The sequence below is a fragment of the Opisthorchis viverrini genome (genome assembly GCF_000715545.1).
Source record: "Opisthorchis viverrini unplaced genomic scaffold opera_v5_2, whole genome shotgun sequence".
Classification (NCBI taxonomy): domain Eukaryota; kingdom Metazoa; phylum Platyhelminthes; class Trematoda; order Opisthorchiida; family Opisthorchiidae; genus Opisthorchis; species Opisthorchis viverrini.
In genome coordinates, this window is record NW_008751658.1 from 337588 (window position 1) to 361288 (window position 23701).

At 40.9% G+C, this 23701-nt stretch overlaps 1 protein-coding gene across 1 annotated transcript in view; it reads left to right on the top strand.

Annotated features, from left to right (window-relative positions):
- The window catches only part of T265_12465 (hypothetical protein), a gene marked incomplete at both ends in the record, with an annotated part of 53315 nt that extends 48968 nt beyond the window's left edge, over positions 1–4347 (top strand). The window contains one exon of the mRNA XM_009163989.1: positions 3543–4347. Coding sequence (XP_009162253.1) covers positions 3543–3653 — 111 coding nt within the window. The remainder of the gene's footprint in view (positions 1–3542) is intronic.
- Between the last annotated feature and the right edge of the window lie 19354 nt (positions 4348–23701).

Here is a 23701-nt window from a genome sequence, read left to right on the forward strand (position 1 = left end):
GACGCATATAGGTCAAGGATAGCTGACCGCACTCCATAGACATTCACGTAGAGCATACTGGCAAACGACGGAGCCCCCATTACTCGTTGGACAACAACAGTCCATCGCCTCGGAGTACTTCACACTGGTTGTTGACCGATCGAATAAACACAGACCCACTGATATTGACAGCATCGGGTGAAATAAAGTGTCTTTGCGCAAACATATTTCACAGAATATCGTCAAGTTATGTCCGAAGAGACCGGATCTACTGTATTTCGTTCACAGTAGACTCAGTAATCTGTGGTGGTATGATCGGTTGTATAGATGAACTAATTTCACCGTTTCGATTGTTGGAGTAAAGTGGCGTAATCCTCAACCACTCGATTAGTCTCTTCTGGTGTGTCCTTCCATAGCAAATAAGCATTTACTCTGTCATCGGATCGGGCGCGCGTGTCTCTGGCATAAGGAACATGTAACCGTCTTCGTGGTCGGGTTTTTCGTGTGGCTTCCTTTGTTAAGCCAAATGATCCAGTCAATGAAAACGTGGTGCGAGCTATTCAGTATCCATTTTGATGATCAGACTTCCTGACGTCACATGAACTATTCAATCCCGTCTGGAATAACTAAACGGCATCAGTTCACCTGATGGTTGGGAGCAAATTGCTGAAAATTTGAAAATTTGCCGCAAAACTTGCCTCCCATACAACGAATGAATATCAAGTTACCACACCCTCTACAGCATCCACTTTTCTAGAATCACCGGCTCACTCACGGTCCCTCAAGACAAATGCGACTTTTAGCACAACAAAAGCTAGCTACCCGTTTGGAGGGTAGTTGGATGGATAGTTTAGATTGATCCCTGTCGCGAGTGTCCTTTACGGGGGGTGATCGTGTTGCAGTGTTTCAACAATCACCCTCTGGTTATATTGTGGACTGACTACCGTTTCCGGATTGGCCTGTCACATCGAATTACGCCGATGGACCCCGAAGCACACGCGGTTTGCTCTGAACCGCACTTAAACGCTGTGTGTATTGGGAACAAGACAAGAATGATCAGAAAGAGCCCGACTAGCGTCCCGTAATTTCCAACCCGATGCAAAAGCTTGCGCACACCACTCCTAACACTCACCCTGGAGGTAAACATGTCTGGCCAATGCCATCCATTATTCAGCGTCGTCTGCGCAGCTATGGTCACAGAAAGTCACTTGTAGCACCGTTTCGGGCTTAACACTCCGGAACGTACAGAATACTTGGGTTGATCATTTGCAAAAGGGATCAATTCAATAGAATTAAGAACAATGTATTACAAAACTCGCAAATTGTGTTAACAGTAGCAACAAATGGAACCCTGCCAGTAAAATCCGACACAACAAACGGGAATAGAAGCAATCAGAAAAGAACAGTGCGGTGCAAAGCGGCAACCTAAGCCGGAGACATCGAGTTATGAACCACTGAAGTTTCTTACACTAGGTTGGGTAGTAGCAGCCACTATAGGAAAGAGGGAACTCCCGATGCTTCGGAACCCTTTCTCAATGTCGGCCTTGTTTGTAGATAAAGAATGATCCTCTGTCCCTACTTGTAAAATCGCCGAAAATTCTTCGACAGCCCACGACCGGTTTCGCCTTTCTTGAGGCTCATCAGGTAGGCACAGTCCCCGAGGTTCCGTCAACCTACTGTTCTACTTGAATCCGTATTGCACGAAATTAGCGAAATAAATTCATTTGAAAGCAAACTGCTTTTCGATAGATTCACATGGAACCAGCTGAATCTCTCGTTTATGACGTTTTTAAGCAGCTGAATGTGCCGCACCAGGCCATCCCATGTTTCAGTTGGCACGACATTCGTGCTATCGCGATACATTTATAGACGTAGCACACTATTCATAGGGTTGTTGAAAACTCTTCGACGAGAGATTCAGCTTGGTTCTAAGTGAGTCTCCTGTAAAACGAAATTGGTTTGCAAGTGAGTATATTTCGCTGACCCCCGTCACAAGCGGTGCCATGTTCTACACCGACACTTCCTCATTCGTCAACAATGACGGAGTGCACATCTTTTCCTTTTTGAATCAATCTCGGGACCGTGTTTCACTTTCCCCGTTTAATAATCTGAACTGAAGGGATTGTAAACGAACATTAACCTTTTCTGACTCAGATCTGCACGTATCGAAGATCTCGGTGCAGCTAATCTGGACAACGTCAATGTCCGATAGTGGTCACACACTTCGACTGGTTTCACAAATCCCAACAACGGTCAAAGATAGAATATGCCTTAACTCAGGCGTGTAGGATTTTAGGAGAAAATAGAACTGTGTTTCAAAATCCAGTTTTCAACCTTGATTAAACTGATCTCATGTTCTGTTCTTCCGGATCGAATCCGTTGTTTTTCAATGGCACGTGTTTGAAGTTTAAAACTTTCAGAAAACACCTTCTTTGATGCGATGCTGCTGGAGAAGACCCAACACCATAGGTGGTAGGTCGTGCGAAAAATATGAGGGTTCAGAAATAGTGCACTTGCGAACCAAGCTAAATTCTTTTGCGCTAGCACAAACGATGCAATGATTTCTGAGGGTTCCTTTTCCGTTGAATAAGACAGCCTCTTTTCTGGTATATGTGCAGTTTTGTTCGCCCTTGAATGCCTTCGAGGTGGAATTTTTCTTGTGATCTTCAAGGGTGTTCACTTTATAGGGGGGGTTGCGAAATCCTAGTACTGTGCGAGGGGTTTGTGCTCCGAAGTGGGAAAGTTTAAGACGATGAGAAGGAATCGATGGTGGTTTATGCAGGAAGTCACACCAAATGCTTCCCCGATTCCGACTTTGGCCATTTCGGTGAATGGTGGATGAATCAAGTAAGGTAAGCTGGTATTAGACGTCTTCCTGTGCTTGCAACACGTTGGTTTTCGACTTTCAACTTGTCATCTAGAAAGCTGTCTTCTGCTTGAAAATAGGGCCCACCAAAGTGATCGGTGACTCGAGAAATACACTTATTTGCAAATGAATTTGGTTTTCAAGAGAGACTAACTGAATCTCTCGTTTATGATATTCTTAAACTCAATGTTCTGCACACAGGCAGCCTCATGATTCAGTTGGCACGATATTCGAGAAATCGCGGTATATTTTCATGAAGGAAACTACTCACAAGGTTGTTGAAAACTTTTCGACAGCCCATGATCGGTTTCACCCTTCTTGAGGCTCATCAGGTAGGCCCAGTCCCCGAGTTTCCGTCAACCCTATGTTCCACTTGAACCCAAATTGGAATGTTTTCGAGAAATACACTCATTTGCGAATCAATTTGGTTTTCACGAAAGACTCGTTCAAAGAAAGATAGGAGTTCTTTGCTGTCCTTGAATGTGAACACGCAAGCCTTTCTCATTCGTTCGTTGCAGTAGATTTCGTCTGAGCGCTAGGCGAAACGATTGTGGGATCGAATAATAGTCCCCGAAAGAAAAGGCAGCCTCAGCCACATTTGTCATTTTTCCCGCCTCCCATCTTAGTCATCTTTCTCCAGAACAATCAGACTGGTTTCCGTCCTTTCGTCTACAAAATCTCTCTTTATCCTGTACAGGTTCATCGTTTGGTAATCGTCGAGGACAACAAAGTTATTGGCGTCGTTTCCCTGTCCGATCTGCTCCGTTTCCTCATTTCCGAACCGCTGGTCGAAGCCATGGTGACGTGACCGAGTTGCTGCCAACCTTAGTCACACACTGACCATAATATCCCAAAACCATCGAGCGTCTTTCCCGTTGCGTCTTTATTTGCTCTTTCGCATAGCTTTTCGCTCTCTTGCCACACTCCAGCAACGCGTCAATCCTGCCCCCATCCGTCACTCTTTTGACGGGCTCATCGTCATTTTAGACAACCCAACCACGACATGAAAGGTTTATTCTATTATTACTATTATTATAACTATTCATACTCAACCTCGACTAGTTTATTTTCGTCATTTTCACCGAGTTTGTTTTGTTGCTGTATCGCGGAATTCTGTCTTTGGCTGGCGGGGATGCAAAATTTGTCCCATTTTCCTCTGTATCTCTCGTCAGACAGCTGACAAGCCATTCGTCACAATGATCAAACTTCGGTCTCGTTATACCGGCGCCGTCCTGTTTGAGAAAAATCACCGACCATTGGTGATACCGGCATAATGAATTCAGCTGAGTCATATGCGATTTTCACAAACAAATGCAATGCTCTCCCAGCTTAGGCAACGCTCTTAGAACTTCACTTGGTGACAGAGTAGTCAACAACAGCTATTTGTATCTAGGTGTTTTTCAACAACAATGTGACTGATCCAACTGTTCAGTTCTCGTCAGCTGAGTCCCCGAGTACCGGCAACGTTAGCATACAAACGAATTTCTGTATAAAGACTCGAGAATTTTGTTGTTATCGTTCGTTGCTTCATCCTGTCCCTCAAAGGATGCCTCGGCTGTGAAATAATGGTGCTTTAAACTCATCCAAGGCTTAGCCAAGTCAAAATGAAAAGGGTTCACTGATATGACGAACTGTAGCATGTTTTGGTGTTAATATGGGTTGGTAACATACGACTTTTTCCGTTGTGTGGTCAAATCAGCTATTTGTGGAACCATATCTATTCTGTTCTGCGTGGGTCCCTCTAGAGAGAGTTGCAATGAAGGAATATTCTCTACCCCTATTGGGATGGTTCTTGTGGAGGAATTACTCGTGCAGGAAGTATGACAATAAACCTGCAGAGCGGTTCGTTCACCTATGATGGCCAAATAGGGCCGTGGCACCAGCGTCTATCTAACCCCCGCAAGCCATGCACTTGTTTGTCAGTAGATCGCGTCCAATCCACTGCTGCATTCGAAAATATGATATGAATATCTTAGTCAGAAATCTGGGAGCGTGCAGGCTTTCGTGACACGGTAAATGATACTTGTTTGAGAGTATTGGCTCCTGCGAGCAGCATGGCGATGGAATGCTAAACTTCAAATGAATATGCAATGGAATCAGACAATTTATGGTGGGTTTTGTCCCCTCTAAATATTTTCTATCATTAGCTTTTGTAACGTATGGCAACCTCTGTAAGCAATGTTTAACCTTAGTTTGACACGGCGAGGGTAATGAAGTTTGTGTACATCTTTAGGCTAGGACTGTTGCACATATTTATGCCGGTTAGGCAATGGAGAAAGAGGCCTAATCAAAGTTACAATGGTTGGTTGACTAAGACTAATGAAGATGCAAATAACGTTTCAGTGTATCTCCGAAGCATTATTCATGTCTGTTAAGCGGCTGGGAGTAGCAATTTCGGATGGTTCGTGGTAGAAGCGGCTAACCCACGGCAGATCAACTGGTCATGCTGTGTAGGTTGCGCTCGCTAGGACATATCCCGGTCGTCCAGTTCACGGAGTTCTTTTCATCCAGATGTATGTGTGGTGGGGAACGACGTGAAATTAGTTAACCGATGACTTGTGGGAGCGCTGGCCATTAAATCTAATTGTCCTCTCAAACGGAGGCCTAGGGACTGACGCTAACGGCTAATCAGTAGCGCGTAGGCATGAAATCTTTCTGCTCGACTCCTGCATCATGAGCACAATTTAACGAATCGACCGCCCAACTCGTACAACTGTACCCCATGCTTGGTTAAGATAATTTACCAGAAAGCCACTTCGCAACAGGCCAATTAGTGTAGAGATATTAGATATTTTAGAAGGGGTTGTCTCTCTGCAGAATAACTGCGTGACCAAGAATCAGTCCATGTACAAATGGGCCACTCATGGTCACTCTGTCAGTATACGATAACCCCATAGTTCAAATGAAAAGGAAGATCACATTGAACTCCTAGTCGTAGGAAATTTGTTTCGGGGTCGACCGCGGGGTACAAAGGACAGATTCCGAACCAGTTTTTGGCGATACCTACAAGCAATGTGTTAGACTGTGATTTGAGCTGTCCTGTTGGTAGTCCACCCTATCACATCAGAACCGCTGATCGAAACCCGAGGGAATTTTGTCTCACTTGGATTCATTCGTGTTCCAGTATGATGTGGAAGAACTTATTCACCTTTGCTACGGTAGCTGGACAAGTTACACTCATCGATGACAAGCGTAGCTAACAGTCAGCTGATAGAGAGTAGCAGTGTTTCATTACGGTTGGCTGCGATGCCCATCCGCATAATGGGTGCGTAATTTAACAGCAATACTAGCTAAGAGCCCGTGAACTATTGGTGAAGTATGAAGAACAATTTGTGGGTACCCATACGATAAATCCGTGAGGACACAACCCTGAAAATGCTGTATAGTGGTGATTCGCCATCGGTAGTGATCCATGCCACTCGAGGCGCGCGAATGTTCACAAATCGTTTAGTGATGATCCATCCATAAGCAGAGGGTCACGGCGCAGCTGGACCCGCATCCATTATTGAGAGCGTTTCACTTCTATTCATGGTCCGTAAAATGACACTGGGGAAGGACAGACTTGATCGCAGATGCGGTCGTCACATTCGTGTCTACCTTACCCATACGTAAATACAAGCTAAGTTTCGCATCTGAATCAGATAAATCATATAAAAGAAACTAACTCGATATGTTGAATAGCTTCCCAATCGAAGCATGGGTTGTTGTGTCGTGCTATCTTTTCCTTGACTTGAATGGAATGTTGTTCGGCTAACATCTGTGATACATTTCGTTAGCAATAACCATGGCCGGGGAACATGATTTCTTAATAGTTATACATCATTAGTTGAAATCATGAATTACTCCGCTGTTTAGTACCACTCATTATCGATAATCTACAGGAAGTGATCAGTCCTGCAACCACAGTTTACTGCGAGTTTGTTGTTGACTAAGATGTAGGACACTCGACAGGTCCGCAAGCCAGACTGCTGGTTCACACGCCGTCACTTTTCCAGGTCAGTCGAACAGCTTCATGTGACCGAAGGCTACTCTCAGCATCATCATTGCCAGCTGTAATAACCGCGTACTCGTCGTACAGTGGTTGTAGCTAGAGATGCATCGAAGGCTCTGCTGCTCTCCGCCTTCAAAGGAAGTGTTGTCACTTTTCCTCTCGTTTTCCTGTTTTTCTGGCCTTTCGACGCTCCGATCCGCTGGTCGGAAGGCAACCTGAAACCCCTCAAAGAGAGTACCACCAGTAACACTTAATAACAATACATTGTCAGCTGTACCTGTGTGGATTCTCATTACAATCATATGATTAGCTGAAGTGAAAATAACTGAGACTGTGGTTCTTAACGCGGTGACTGATACCCAAATGTTTTCATTTGAAGGGACAACTGTAACAGACCAACTAAGGAGGTCAATTCAATTGGGAATGAGTAGGAAAGGCTGTTTAGGATATATACTCTTTGGCACGTATTGCACGCAAGTTGCTGAGATTCTCTTTTGTAATAACCCGTACTCGTCGTACAGTGGTTGTAGCTAGAGATGCATCGAAGGCTCTGCTGCTCTCCGCCTTCAAAGGAAGTGTTGTCACTTTTCCTCTCGTTTTCCTGTTTTTCTGGCCTTTCGACGCTCCGATCCGCTGGTCGGAAGGCAACCTGAAACCCCTCAAAGAGAGTACCACCAGTAACACTTAATAACAATACATTGTCAGCTGTACCTGTGTGGATTCTCATTACAATCATATGATTAGCTGAAGTGAAAATAACTGAGACTGTGGTTCTTAACCCGGTGACTGATACCCAAATGTTTTCATTTGAAGGGACAACTGTAACAGACCAACTAAGGAGGTCAATTCAATTGGGAATGAGTAGGAAAGGCTGTTTAGGATATATACTCTTTGGCACGTATTGCACGCAAGTTGCTGAGATTCTCTTTAGCATATCCTGCAACTTGGTCATGTTTGTTTACAAGTTTCCGTCAATCATATTCCCTTGAGTTATCCGCAATGGGGGTTTAAATCAATTTTAATTTGGTTTGTGGGTGATCTCGACTCAAAGTCACGCACTTTCTGAGTTTGTATAAGTTAGCGAGCTAGAACGCTAGTTTGTGTATGAACCTGGTGCCAGCAGGTTAGGATCACGTGATGTTTAGATTCGAACTCAGCTCCAGTCGGTGTGTGAAACCGCTTGTATGCCCTTTCGAGAACCGACCCTACCACTACTACACGAAAACAGGTAAAACCGTGGCTTCCTAGTGATCAGGTCCTCTTCAAGAAATGTGAAGAGTTAGGAACTGTTCTGAGCGACTTGTAGCTTTTTGCATCCTTTCAACATGCGTATTAAATCAGGTGCACTGGCTCCAAATGGAAATGGGAAGCACTTTGGATGTAATCGGCTCCGATGATGTTTCGCACGCTGCATACTCATGATCGTTTGGAAAGTTTAAGTGACTGGAAAACACCACACTGGATGCTGATGCCACATTCTATCTGAATACGAGGTAACTCGTCAATAGACGGTATGTTGCTCCGCAAGTTCCCAGCTTCGAATCAACCCAAGTCCGTTTGCTTCTTACTCTCAACAAGGAACACTCTCAGGAAGATGCCAGATATGACATACATCAATTTATCAACATATCAGCTAAGTTTCAACCGTGGGATTTGTCTGTTAGCCGTCAGCTGCCTTCCTTAATGTTACCTGCTCTGCTGGTTTTGTGCCTCTCCCAGGCGATTTAGTGACATTGTTCCCTAAACCACGCCCATATCTGCTACACTAGTCTATTAAAGCTACCTGCACGTTCGTCTCCATCGTCGTCCTCTTTTCACTAGGGTTGGGTTTGAGCTTGTTATCACCGCGACTCAACCTATTTACGCATAAAGTGAAGGCCGGCAATTCTCACGTCTATCATTATCACAACTGAAAATCTCTCCAATTAGTAGTAAGTTAACTGATCAAAATTTCAGTAAAGCATTAAATCCGGTACTATATGCCAAACGTCACTCTCCGTGTAGCAGCAATAAACGAGACCTGGTCACAATGGTTGTCAGCGGGTGAAGAATGACTTCAGCTTTGAGTTCGTTTACTCTGATGTCTTCCAGGAATCTACAGAACAAGAGTAAATGTTCACTGTTGACTTTTTGACCCTCTCACGTCTAGCCAATCAGGTTAGGCTGCCTGGAGTATTTGACTCCTCGACCCATTTGGACATCACACTTGTGAGCTACGCAGATGTCTAATGGTGTGGAGAAACTTTTCTTTCTTCTTTTATATGTACACTTGAGGACAGAAATATGAGGTCGCCCAAGTATCCCATCATATCTCTTTTCCGAATGGATGGTGTTCAATGATTCTAACCGGCAAGCTGTCCCATCAAAAGTCAATCCCATAATTCATGGGAAGAGCAAAGGATGAAAAATGGGTACAACTATGTTGGTTGTCCACCTAATTGTGCCATCTTGGCCAGACAGTTTTCCGTGACATTTTCCAGAATTTCTGCGTCAGATTCCCCGTAAAACACTTGGATATTTTAGTGGGAACGATCGTTACTTCCTCTCTATCCTCGTTTCAAGACAGCCGCTGAAATGATTGTGGGGTCCATGAACTTTTTATGCATCTAAGTACACCCATATCAGTACATTTTTCGGGATCTCGATCAGTTGAAGTTTGGGAATACAAGTTGGCCGATTCAGATCCTTCTTCTGAGCTTTCCTTGTAGATTGAGCCATTGCTAAGTGCCCGTTTATAATATCGCGCCGAATGATACACACACAAGGTGAGCCTTGTTTGGCACATTCAGGAAAAAAATATTGTTACGATCGATTTAGTAGGGTTTCCTCCTAACGCCAACGTAATTTCCATATGACTGTATCTCGTCAGTTACGAACAATGGGGTGTTCAACCAGAACATAAGAGTGATGGAGGATCAGAGAACGCTGATTAGCCCCAACAAGGAAGACACCGGTAGTGGATCAGAGAAGAATTTCCAGCAAACTTTATTCATGCATTATCGTAAAACTTTGTTGTCTTTTTACGGGTACCCAGCAGACCTTTCGGATTATATTAGTGTACCATTCTAAAAGTAACATAGTACTCATAACGTTGCTGAAAAATCTTCGACACCCGACGACACGTTTCAAATATATTCAAGGTTTTTGTAAATGATCAATATGCTCATTTTGCTAAGCTATTTCTCTCCCGGTTACTCATGTATCCACTTCAAAGATATGGAATTTCTTTTGACCGTTTATGTTGGTTTAGCTTTGTCGTTGACTCGATTTGACAAGATTCTCACTTCGAGACAACAGGTTAATTTGTATCAGGTCGTTTGAATGCGATGCATTTCTCCATTTCCTCAGACTCCCGATGTACTACTGCTTTCATCGTTCTTCGGGACGTCATTCGTCCAGTGGCAATATCTACAGTTGCAGTAGCCTTGATGCACTCGCTCCTGAAATAGGAGCTTTCTTATGACCCACTTCAAATAAGATACTAACCAACTAATAAGACCATATTGGGGATATCTAGTAGTTATTATGAGCAGACAAGGGAGGAAGTTACTCAGCAAGAGAGTGTTATACTTCACGCCTCTCATATCAACCGGAGCTAGCCCTTGTCTCATTTCTTGAAAGCCTTTGTCTGATTAACATGAGACCCGGTTCTCCTTGGGTTGGAATCGTCTGAAGTACCAAGGTCCATGAATCAAAAACTCAGCCGATGTTTTTTTAAATATGAATGAAGAAGCCGCAACTGGAATGCACCCATAAACTCATTTTCCAAAGCTTTCGGAAGACATTTTCAAAATCTTTCCAAATGGAAGACGTTATGGAACAGTCCTACAAGTTTGTCTTGCCCGTTTTTCACTATCTGGAATACTTTAACCATTTGACCAACTTATTATTCGATTTGATTTCCGATGTGATTTATTGTCTACTGACCGAGGCCCATTCAACTTCATCCGCCATGAATAAAGTCTTGACAAGAAACATGGGTGATCGTACGGTGACGGATTGTGAAGTACCCAAAATGCTGTTTTCATCCCGTTTTTCTTTCAGTGTTCTTACAAACACGACAATGCGGGCTGGTGAGCTGATAACCACATTTGTCTCCGTAATAAAACTTCTGTTTTTACACTGGACACGTTTAAACCCATCTTTTCTTATGTTGTGGCTGTATAAGTGTGAGGTTCGGGACGGAAGACATAACTTGGTATCGTGAGCATGTACCACTCACCATCGAGGCAGAAGAATCAACAGTTACAACAGTGTCTCATAATAATGGGTTTGATGATAGTATGAAGTGATTTTGAGACTTCATCGTGTAAGTGAAGTCCTTCATCGCGGAAAAGCCTAGAAGCACTATTCACCAGCTTCATCCTTGTTGAATATCATCAATAGTGCGTATCTCGCTGATGTTCCGGCAGATTCAAACCGTGAACTCAGGGATGGTAGGCGATGATGGGTCGCTGATCGGAAGTATGTATAGCTCTCACTTGGACACTGAGGTATACGATTCTGGTCGAACCGTATGGTCTTCAAGTACTAGCCGGAAGATCGTCGGTCCCAGTCTGCCTATAGATTTACCTACTGCTAACATTTCCGATCAAAGTCGAAACAGTTGTGCAGTGCTCCTCGGCTTTCCATCATAAATTTTCTCCACTGGTTAGGTGATGAGCAGAATTAGGTACGATGAAGGCAGCAACACCAGATGTTCTGGAAAAAAGTGATTCAGACACTTGCAGGATAAGACGAAGCTAACTGATCCCAGTGTGTAACCCTGAAGTGAGAATTAAACCAGAAGGAACTAGCAAAATCTATTCATCCTAAATATAGCTAATCGAATCACGATCTCCGGATATCGACCAAACAGTTACCGATCCGGCTGAAGCATGCCCATCCTCCGAGCTCTAATGGGATCCGGGTGTCAACGAACAAATCTCGATTACCTAGATAAGCAAGATTACCGCCGCCATATTTTCGAACACCCCTAGGCAGACGCATATAAAATAGCAAGGGACACATTTGCACTGACTGAAGGCGGGGAAGTCTTCATGTTAGTGGGCACTTACAGGAACAGATACAGCGCCCATTTGGGTTTGTATTCGTTTGTGTGGTCATTCAACGTAACCTTCAGTGATTCGTTCACAACAACTATGTCAATGGCCCGACTTTTTCACCATGTACATTTGGTTTTTTATGCTGTCTGGTGTTTAAAATTTGATTAGCCAAGATTCTTTATATCTGCATACACACAGTTCCTCAAAATCCTCGGGTAAATCAGTAATAACAAAAACGAAGCCTGTTTTTATTCCAGTTCCACGTGATCCTGATTTCAGATTTCACGAATTCACACTTGGTGAGGGCGACGGGTGATGAGCTGCGCCACGTGTGTACATATAAGGTCACCCCGACAGCATATTCCATATGTTTACGACATACGCGGGCCAGTCTGTTGACCTACAAGCGGGTGCAGTCTTATAAGCGAGGGGATGCGTACACCACATTGACTCACTGGAAATGTTTTGGATCCCGGCGTTAAAAAGGACGATAGTTGAGGTCTCTTCCAGATTTGATAATTCCGTTTTCGTATTTGCACAGGCCGCAAAGCGTCACATGTACAACCTGGATAGACGAGACCCAAGTTTCCTTTTGTAGTCAACACCAGGCCACCATGTCTACCCAAATTAAACATTTCCTTGTTATTACGACTTGCCTTTTTCCGACCTGAGTTCCATATAGTGTGGCTCACAACTCAGTTCATCCAAGAGTAATAGCTCACAGTTCAGAACCGACTTGTTGGTGTACATTCCACACTTACATTCAACAGGTTCGATGTGTCTGTTTTCAGGTGTCACGTAGTCTTCTGTCTCCCTTTCTCCTTATTGAAACAATTCCTCCCTGGTACACATCAGGTTTGATCAGCTGAAAGGACTTGAGCAGCTTAGATTCACTTATGCGCCCTCTCGACTTACCTGCAGTGTTCATTCTCGCTCCTTCTTAGGCTATTGTTCACCTGCTTCTACTCGTGAAATTACTACTGAAATCGTCCTAGGTCAAGAATGACGTCATAATGACACCTGTCTTATTGATCGTTTCCTGAAATTCCAATAATCAGTGTCCAATGGAAATGAAAGCGAGGGAGATATCTCGCATTCACTTAAGCCTTACCATGTGGACAAACCTAATGATATAGGCTAGCTGTGCTGTTAAAAACCCAATAAGATGGCTGTGCAAGTCCAGTAAACTTGACTTTTATTGGTTCATGTTTCTGATCATGGGTGGGTTACAATCCTCACTAAAATGTGAAGACTGTCCCCCCATGAACACATAAAAATGTTTCTAGGACGGACTCGATTCTCAGCTCTACTAAACCGCGGGAGAAAACTCTTAACACCTGGATCGTTTCAAGAACTGTGGTACTCAGATGTAAAACAAAGTGAGGCGATTGAATCCACTGTTAGTTACGTGATATCGACTCACTGTTCAATGTTGTCGCTGTCTACTCCCAACGAAATATGGGTGCCAAATTACGGTCGGTTCGTACGCGCTTTCAGAGAACGTGTTTTGCGGATACCCGTTGGTCTGACCGAACTGGATTATTGAACGATATAAATACCTGGGTCAAGCTGCGTCCAGGATTTACTGCGAAGTTCCGGTGTTAGACGTGTCCATGCCGCCCGGGAGTTTACCCACTGAACCATGACGAGCTCTTTAGCGCACCACCTGAATGAATCCAAAAGTTCATTAAAACTCCTTGTAGTTAAACTATCAAATGAAACCACAACAGAATTTTTATGAACCTTGACACCGTAGCGCATGTCAAACAGTATATTTTCATAAAAGGACCGCGTCATTTACACGAAGGGTAAAACTACGATGAACCACGGGATCTGCAATAAATCAACCGAGATAAAGTACAGTGAATGAGAATTACTGCACACAACTGAGATAACCCAGTAACTGGTATCCGAAGGGGCATCGCAAACAAGCTTTGAACCAGGTTTAAATCTGTCCTGTTGTACAGCTGGACGGTGGTGGTTGCCTAACGGAGTTGCTTTAGCTCTAAACATGATTGTAAATACTCAAATAATAAAGATCCTCTTTATAAGGGCTCCATACAGTTACATTACTTACGAAGAAAAGTTCATTAAACGTGTATGTTTGTTTCAGTTTTACCTTGTGTTATTATCACAATTTAAAACATGTTATTGTTTGTTTCTGCGATCGACGGAGAACAGCTACACCGTTCCTCGTGAGTTCCTTTTTTTCCGGTCGGGAGGGGAGGGCGATGCATGTCAAAAAATCAAGTGTTGCCAGTAACTTTATCCCTTGCCAAACGTTTCCTGAGTTACTACAGCAGTGAACGTAAAGTGGGCTGTAAATCAGAATGATCAATAAACGTGTAAGTTTGCTAGAAAGGAAATTACTTTCTCCTACACAAGGGATGACGGAATTTGAGTTGGGCGAAACATGTTAAAAATCGCGTTCCTAAATCTCCCTAGTGTTTTCTTTGCCTCACAAAGTTGAGTCGGACGTGCACTGCGCTGCATGTAGCCTGGAAGTGTACCTTCATGACTCTACAAAAAAGTGGAACCAAAGTTTTCAGAAAGTTTCTCCCCAAGATTTAACTTCTGAGGTGCTATATTTGCATCTTTTCTGGCAGGGAACCGACAGCCAGTTTAAAAGCCCATATGTTCGCATCAGAAACGGCCCTTCAGAATGTGAATTCACAAGCATATCTTCTCTGTCATCTGAGAGGAGTTTGCACCTGCCCCTTTCTTAGAGTGGTTTGAAAGTATTATATGACAATGAGTTTGAAGTAACATAGTGTAACGGTCAGTGTTTCGGTGTTTTTCCTTGGTCTCAGGCCGTAAAAGATCGCTGGAATAAGTCTAAATGATGCAGGGATAAAACAGACTACGAGCTGAGCTGGGAAAATCAATAGAGGTCCATGGAAATTGTCAAGCCTGAGGCCTGGTTTCGGTTTCGTGAACCACATCCGTGTAACATGGTTTTCACGTTTCGTGAACGGAGGTTGTGTTTATGGAGATTTCGTCCTGTGAGTGAAGTCAGCCTATGCTGAAAAGCTGAGGAGCCAGTCAACACGAGTGACCACGTGATGTAGATCCCGTGATTGAAGGATGATCGGCGCTATATCCTGTCTAAGTGCGAGTTAATCACACTNGTGAAGCCAATCTATGCTGAAAAGTCGAGAAGCACTGTACAGCTGTTTTATTCTTATTGGGAATCATCAGCAGTTCGAATCTCACGAAACTCCGGAGAGTCTCGAACCCGCGACCTCCTGGCTAGTCGTTTGAACACTTAACCGTTTGGCCCCGTCGGCTGAGCAGCAGTGTGATTAACTCGCACTTAGACAGGATATAGCGCCGCTCATCCTTCAGTCACGGGATCCACATCACGCGGTCACTGGCACGTTGACTGGCATGTTGACTGGTCTAAGTGCCAGTTAATCACACTGATCAGTCACTCGTGGCCAAACGGTTAAGTGTTCAAACGACTAGCCAGGAGGTCGCGGGTTCGAGACTCTCCGGAGTTTCGTGAGATTCGAACTGCTGATGATTCCCAATAAGAATAAAACAGCTGTACAGTGCTTCTCGACTTTTCAGCATAGATTGGCTTCACGTACAGGACGAAATCTCCACAAAAATCCCAAATCTTCTCACACTACCAACAGAGGTTATGTCTGCTTCATCCTATTCATTCTATCAGACATCTGTTCACCTACTCCTCTCCGTTTATTGCATGACTTTTTAAAATATTTAGATGCCATCATGAATAAAACCCACCTGCACTTGTGCTGATTATTTCGTGCCTCATCTGAGATACTTCATTACAAGGAGAAAGGCTAGAAGTACTCTGACAAGCAGTTCAGATCGTCCACTTTTAGGAGAGATTTCATTTATTCAGGATTTCCTCTTGAATCAATGTCAATCGTATATGGATAAGACTATTCTTGTGGAAAACACTCGTGGAGCCCTCTTGCCTCTGGCACTATCTACATTCACCTTCAAAGTGGAATTTAGCCTATTCCTTCCTTTTAAATCAGAATTGCTGTCCTATGTAGACCTCCACATCAAAATCTAAAAGAACAGGTAAGCTTCATTCGGTGGAACTTTAGGTCAAACTGTTAGTCGAAGACCGTGTTGCTTTTGACACTCCATCTAATGCCACCTTCAGTCTCCCATCTGAAACACCCTTTTATACGTTTAGCATATGGTGAGAACAAATCGAGAATGCATGTTGACCTTCAAAAGAATGAGGGGATAGTCCGAGATTGGCACCAAGGTTGACGAATACTTTGAGTTAGTACCTTGTACACACACAAAGCTGGTTGCCTCACCTTGGTAGGCACTGCACCACTGAATCTTAGCAGGCAAGTTTTCAGCCGCGTAACAGAACACTGATTGGTTTTCTGGGTCAACAAGATTACCTATAAGCAACAGACGTCTTATGATTAATTCTGATGGGCTGAGGGTCAGCCACTGGTTGTCTCATCGAGCATATCAGTTATTTTGAGATGTTTCAGCCATTCTTTGAAACAAACGGCGGTCTGTTCTGTAAGTGCTGCAGACGCAGGTAAACTGATGGATGACGCGGGCTCACAGAATATTGGTTTCGAGAGGTTGGCTGACTTGATTTTTTGGAACCAATGTGGGCCGGACGATTCTCAGTTTTTCGGCCAGAAAAATGTGGTTCAAAGCGACTGTTAATTTCCGTCTAATGTACGCAAATGTGATTTCAAAAAACCTTATTTTCAGTGGAGACACCCCCGGTTGGATTGTGTACAGGAAGTTAACGGTTCTCAAAACCATCCTGTAGAAGGGTTTGTTAAGGTGTCTCATCTCTTGTGTAACTCATCAAGAGGACAGTTATCCTTTTCCCCAAAATGCATTTACGATCTTACTAACTGGAGAACTGAAAGTAGCGACCAGTCAGATCGTTTCATGGCGTGTTATTGTGTTCAAAGCAAAGTATTTAAGAATAATACACTACCACTTGATTATCTCTAGTATTGAAAACTTATACTGGAATGAATGCAACACACTTATCATTGCTGAAAACTCCTCGATAGCGCCCGAGCCCTTCTTGGGACTCATCAGGTGGGCCGACTTCCCAAGTTTCTGTCAACCTCATGTTCTATTTGGATCCAAAAGAAAGATTCGCGTTGACGCTAAGCTTTTTATCAAAACTAGATTCGTGAGCGAATGAACACTATCAATAGGAAGACCAAAAATATTCAACCTCATTTCTATTTGGATCCAAAAGAAAGATTCGCGTTGACGCTAAGCTTTTTATCAAAACTAGATTCGTGAGCGAATGAACACTATCAATAGGAAGACCAAAAATATACCAAAATCCCGACAAGTACATTAATTTACAAATCAGTTTCGTGTTCACGAGAGACTCAACTGAATCGCTCGTTTTTTATGATATTCTACAACTGAATGTGCTGCACACAGGCCGCCTCATATTTCAGTTGGCACGATATTCGAGATATCGCAGGATATTTTCATAAAGGAAACTACTCAAAAGGTTTCTGAAAATCTTCGACAACCCACGGCCGGTTTCACCCTTCTTGGGGCTCATCAGGTAGGCACTGTCCCCGAGTTTCCGTCAACCATCCGATAAGAACACATTCCTGTTCAGTTTTGACAGGAAGATCCTTCTAAAGATGGGTGAAGTTTGCTATCTGTCAAGTGAGGATAGTAGAAAGATCTACTGCACCTACCTGATGAGCTTTAAGAAGGGCAAAACCGGTCGTGGGCCATCGAAGAGTTTTCAGCAACCTTGTGAATAGTTTCCTCTATGGAAATATACCGAAATCTCCTTCAGTAGTGGAGTTTGGCTCCCAAATTTTTGTCACCTACTTGTCTCTTTGTCTTCCTATGCATACTTTAGCCAATGTAGGTTCTAAGCACTGATGTTGGCACTAGGGTCCAGCTGACAATCGGCACCGTTTTCAAAATCAAAACACCCGTAGAGAATATGCGGAGAAATGTGGTGTCTCTTGGTAGGTCGGGTGCGTCTTGGCCAAGCATCTAATCACATAAACAATGAACAGTTTAGCTCTTCGGGGTGGGATATAAGAGAGCGACAAACTTTGCGGAGAACTCTAGAGGTTTAGCGCGAATATCAGTCGTACACTGCACCTGTGAATTTCTGGTGAACTTTGCATCTTAAGTGTGTAACTTTTAGTGGTATATCCTGGATGATGGACCCCTGTGAAAGTTTGGATTGAAGAAGAACCGGCATTCTCATTGAAAATAGATAAATAAAAAAATCTTCAACGGCTGTCTCACCAAATGCGTCTTCTGGAGAGTTAAGGTGGAGTAAACAAATTCAATATTTTGAAATTCTTTGAAACTTTTGTTCTATCAGAGGCCTAAGGATGGGCTATGTTGACTGGCTAGTTTGAGAAATTTTGCAGCAAAAAGCGTCATGTGCCTATTAGATCGATACTTCACCCCACACAGTGTGTACGGTTTAGTCAGTTAGTATTTCCGAATGCCTGGATCAGATTTCCACAGCTCCATATCGATTTGGTCCACACTTCAGTTTGGAATAACTTGATTCGGTATTTTGAGCTAGAGACCTAAAGATTATTTTCTCGGCAGTAAAGTTGACAGAAAAGATATAGGACCACTGAAAATGATCAAAAACTGATTAACTAAAGTCGGAAGTTATATTTAGTTGTTATTTTAAGACTGCTTTTTACGTGAGCCTGGGCGTTCGAAAAATTCCAAGCTTATTCTAAAGCTAAGCTCCACTTATGAATTAAATTCAGTCTACGCATGAGTTATCCGAGCCACATTTTCAGAAGACGAATTCCCGTAATACCTTAGATCAAATTCAGCTCCCAAAACACATTCCCATCACGGTGTAGAACGCAAATTCTATTAGCCACCAACCTTCAGCTCGACCCTGAAAACTGCGTCTACAAAGTATGTGCGGTCAGAAAAAGAGAATGCATCATGTTTTTCAGTTGAAATGGCGAAAATCCATTGACAAAGATTTTTATGCTATCTATCTATCTATCTACTATCTATCTATCTATCTATCTATCTATCTATCTATCTATCTATCTATCTATCTATCTATCTATCTATCTATCTATCTATTCTTCTATCTATCTATCTATCTATCTATCTATCTATCTATCTATCTATCTATCTATCTATCTATCTATCTATCTATCTATCTATCTATCTATCTATCTATCTATCTATCTATCTATCTATCTATCTATCTATCTATCTATCTATCTATCTATCTATCTATCTATCTATCTATCTATCTATCTATCTATCTATCTATCTATCTATCTATCTATCTATCTATCTATCTATCTATCTATCTATCTATCTATCTATCTATCTATCTATCTATCTATCTATCTATCTATCTATCTATCTATCTATCTATCTATCTATCTATCTATCTATCTATCTATCTATCTATCTATCTATCTATCTATCTATCTATCTATCTATCTATCTATCTATCTATCTATCTATCTATCTATCTATCTATCTATCTATCTATCTATCTATCTATCTATCTATCTATCTATCTATCTATCTATCTATCTATCTATCTATCTATCTATCTATCTATCTATCTATCTATCTATCTATCTATCTATCTATCTATCTATCTATCTATCTATCTATCTATCTATCTATCTATCTATCTATCTATCTATCTATCTATCTATCTATCTATCTATCTATCTATCTATCTATCTATCTATCTATCTATCTATCTATCTATCTATCTATCTATCTATCTATCTATCTATCTATCTATCTATCTATCTATCTATCTATCTATCTATCTATCTATCTATCTATCTATCTATCTATCTATCTATCTATCTATCTATCTATCTATCTATCTATCTATCTATCTATCTATCTATCTATCTATCTATCTATCTATCTATCTATCTATCTATCTATCTATCTATCTATCTATCTATCTATCTATCTATCTATCTATCTATCTATCTATCTATCTATCTATCTATCTATCTATCTATCTATCTATCTATCTATCTATCTATCTATCTATCTATCTATCTATCTATCTATCTATCTATCTATCTATCTATCTATCTATCTATCTATCTATCTATCTATCTATCTATCTATCTATCTATCTATCTATCTATCTATCTATCTATCTATCTATCTATCTATCTATCTATCTATCTATCTATCTATCTATCTATCTATCTATCTATCTATCTATCTATCTATCTATCTATCTATCTATCTATCTATCTATCTATCTATCTATCTATCTATCTATCTATCTATCTATCTATCTATCTATCTATCTATCTATCTATCTATCTATCTATCTATCTATCTATCTATCTATCTATCTATCTATCTATCTATCTATCTATCTATCTATCTATCTATCTATCTATCTATCTATCTATCTATCTATCTATCTATCTATCTATCTATCTATCTATCTATCTATCTATCTATCTATCTATCTATCTATCTATCTATCTATCTATCTATCTATCTATCTATCTATCTATCTATCTATCTATCTATCTATCTATCTATCTATCTATCTATCTATCTATCTATCTATCTATCTATCTATCTATCTATCTATCTATCTATCTATCTATCTATCTATCTATCTATCTATCTATCTATCTATCTATCTATCTATCTATCTATCTATCTATCTATCTATCTATCTATCTATCTATCTATCTATCTATCTATCTATCTATCTATCTATCTATCTATCTATCTATCTATCTATCTATCTATCTATCTATCTATCTATCTATCTATCTATCTATCTATCTATCTATCTATCTATCTATCTATCTATCTATCTATCTATCTATCTATCTATCTATCTATCTATCTATCTATCTATCTATCTATCTATCTATCTATCTATCTATCTATCTATCTATCTATCTATCTATCTATCTATCTATCTATCTATCTATCTATCTATCTATCTATCTATCTATCTATCTATCTATCTATCTATCTATCTATCTATCTATCTATCTATCTATCTATCTATCTATCTATCTATCTATCTATCTATCTATCTATCTATCTATCTATCTATCTATCTATCTATCTATCTATCTATCTATCTATCTATCTATCTATCTATCTATCTATCTATCTATCTATCTATCTATCTATCTATCTATCTATCTATCTATCTATCTATCTATCTATCTATCTATCTATCTATCTATCTATCTATCTATCTATCTATCTATCTATCTATCTATCTATCTATCTATCTATCTATCTATCTATCTATCTATCTATCTATCTATCTATCTATCTATCTATCTATCTATCTATCTATCTATCTATCTATCTATCTATCTATCTATCTATCTATCTATCTATCTATCTATCTATCTATCTATCTATCTATCTATCTATCTATCTATCTATCTATCTATCTATCTATCTATCTATCTATCTATCTATCTATCTATCTATCTATCTATCTATCTATCTATCTATCTATCTATCTATCTATCTATCTATCTATCTATCTATCTATCTATCTATCTATCTATCTATCTATCTATCTATCTATCTATCTATCTATCTATCTATCTATCTATCTATCTATCTATCTATCTATCTATCTATCTATCTATCTATCTATCTATCTATCTATCTATCTATCTATCTATCTATCTATCTATCTATCTATCTATCTATCTATCTATCTATCTATCTATCTATCTATCTATCTATCTATCTATCTATCTATCTATCTATCTATCTATCTATCTATCTATCTATCTATCTATCTATCTATCTATCTATCTATCTATCTATCTATCTATCTATCTATCTATCTATCTATCTATCTATCTATCTATCTATCTATCTATCTATCTATCTATCTATCTATCTATCTATCTATCTATCTATCTATCTATCTATCTATGTCTTTTTTGTTTAGCACCCTGTGTATTGTTGTCCGGAAAGTAAAACGTTGTAATCCCTGGATCATCAGTGGTTCCCTAGGGGAAATTTTGAAACCACGGAATGACTTCCAGAAGGTTATTTGCAAAAGGTAAACATATACGATGCTCTCGTGTGTTGATTTGAAACCAGTGATAAGAATTCATCTTACTGTCGGTCTCCAGCCTGATTACCATAGCTTCTGCTGATTGAAGGAATTTTTCTATTATTTCGAGTGTCACCGATACCAGTCAGGGACCAAGTAGAGCACCTGGTACTGCTAACAACTGTTTACGACAAAGTTTCGGCCAGTAAACAGAGTTGTAAATGACCATACAATTGAAATATTTACATAAAATCTATTCAAATGAATAATGACTTGATAAAAGTTTATTATTAGCAGAGGTTTGTTGACCAATACAGAAGAACAGCTGTTCAGAATAAGGACGCGGCAGTACCCAAAACGCAGTCAAATACCGATTGTCTGAGACGCAACAACTGATTTCCAAAAAAAGGCCTCAGGGCGAATCTATGGCCCTTGATACACTGTGATTGCTATCTTAGCCAGATTGATCTGGCGGCTGGTTTTGACTAAGGGAGCTGGTCACGTGCTCAGATTTTGCGGTTTTGTGGCATAAGGACAAGCGCTGGGCAATACTGAGGTGGACGTCGAGCCCACCGACATATTTAGCTTGTGAAAACTTCGCAAATGTGGGAATGGATCACCCAAAAAGAAGGTTCACAGAGAAGCGTTTCGTATTTTCTGTTGTTAAGCAACCGAACACTGATAATGAGGCGTCCTAAATGACTGGAGTTTAAATCTCTGCCAACAAGGTTAATGAGCCTCCACTTGATGGCTCCAGAATCGTTGTCGCTTCCGAATATAAGCCTGGTATGGGCCAGCATCTCCCAGATCGAGAGAATTATTATAACGTCTAAAAACTGAATGTTCTTACCAACTTTTCCCTCCAACACAAATCAAAGTGCCGAATTTGTCGAAGTGAAAGTTTTCACGTCGAAAGAAGACGTGAAATTTTCGGTCTGAATACCGCTCTGAAAGCCGCTTTGGTCTACATTGAAAGCTCAAGAGAGATTGTACATCTCACGCTTCTCTGTGAGGAACCATCTTCACATCTTGGAAATATCTAGGGAGGCTGAAATTTAGTGAGTGACCTTTGGATAATTTGCTCAAGAATACTGTCCAACTACAGAGGGCTTTACGTCATTACGATTGATTAGTACACACAAGGTACAGAGGTAGAATGCAATGCTTTATATTGTACAATACTCACTAATGGTCGGACACTAGTAGACCAATGGTATAACGTTAAGCGGCTAACCGGAAATTTTCTACAAATACTTTCATTTGCACACGAATTTGGTTTTCAGCAACCCTGTGAGTGGAGTGCTAAGTATCGGAATTTTCTAGTTCAGATAAGCTTAGAGATTCGTGAGATGTACACTTTCGGTGACTGCTAACCAAAACAAAGTGGTTATCTATTAATTCTCAACTTATTTACATAGACGGATTCAGTTCCAAGATGACATTCTAACTCAAATGAAAATACTCACAACCGCTACCAACATGTCATCGATAAACTGTCAAATATTCAGTTTCTGAAGTCAAAACGCCATTTTCGGATTCAGATGTAAGATAGCGGTTGAAGTTGGGTAGAATGGGGAAACCGACGCCACTCTCATTCCTTGCTCTGCACGCAAAAACGCAGGGTTTGCCAAAAGTATGTCGTGAATGTCACTAGTAAATTCAGTAAACTGTTGTTCGATTGGCAAATGAAGCCACAAATTTGGTCAGAGAAGGCTTCCTTAATGTGAGTGGAATATATATATATATATATATATATATATATATAT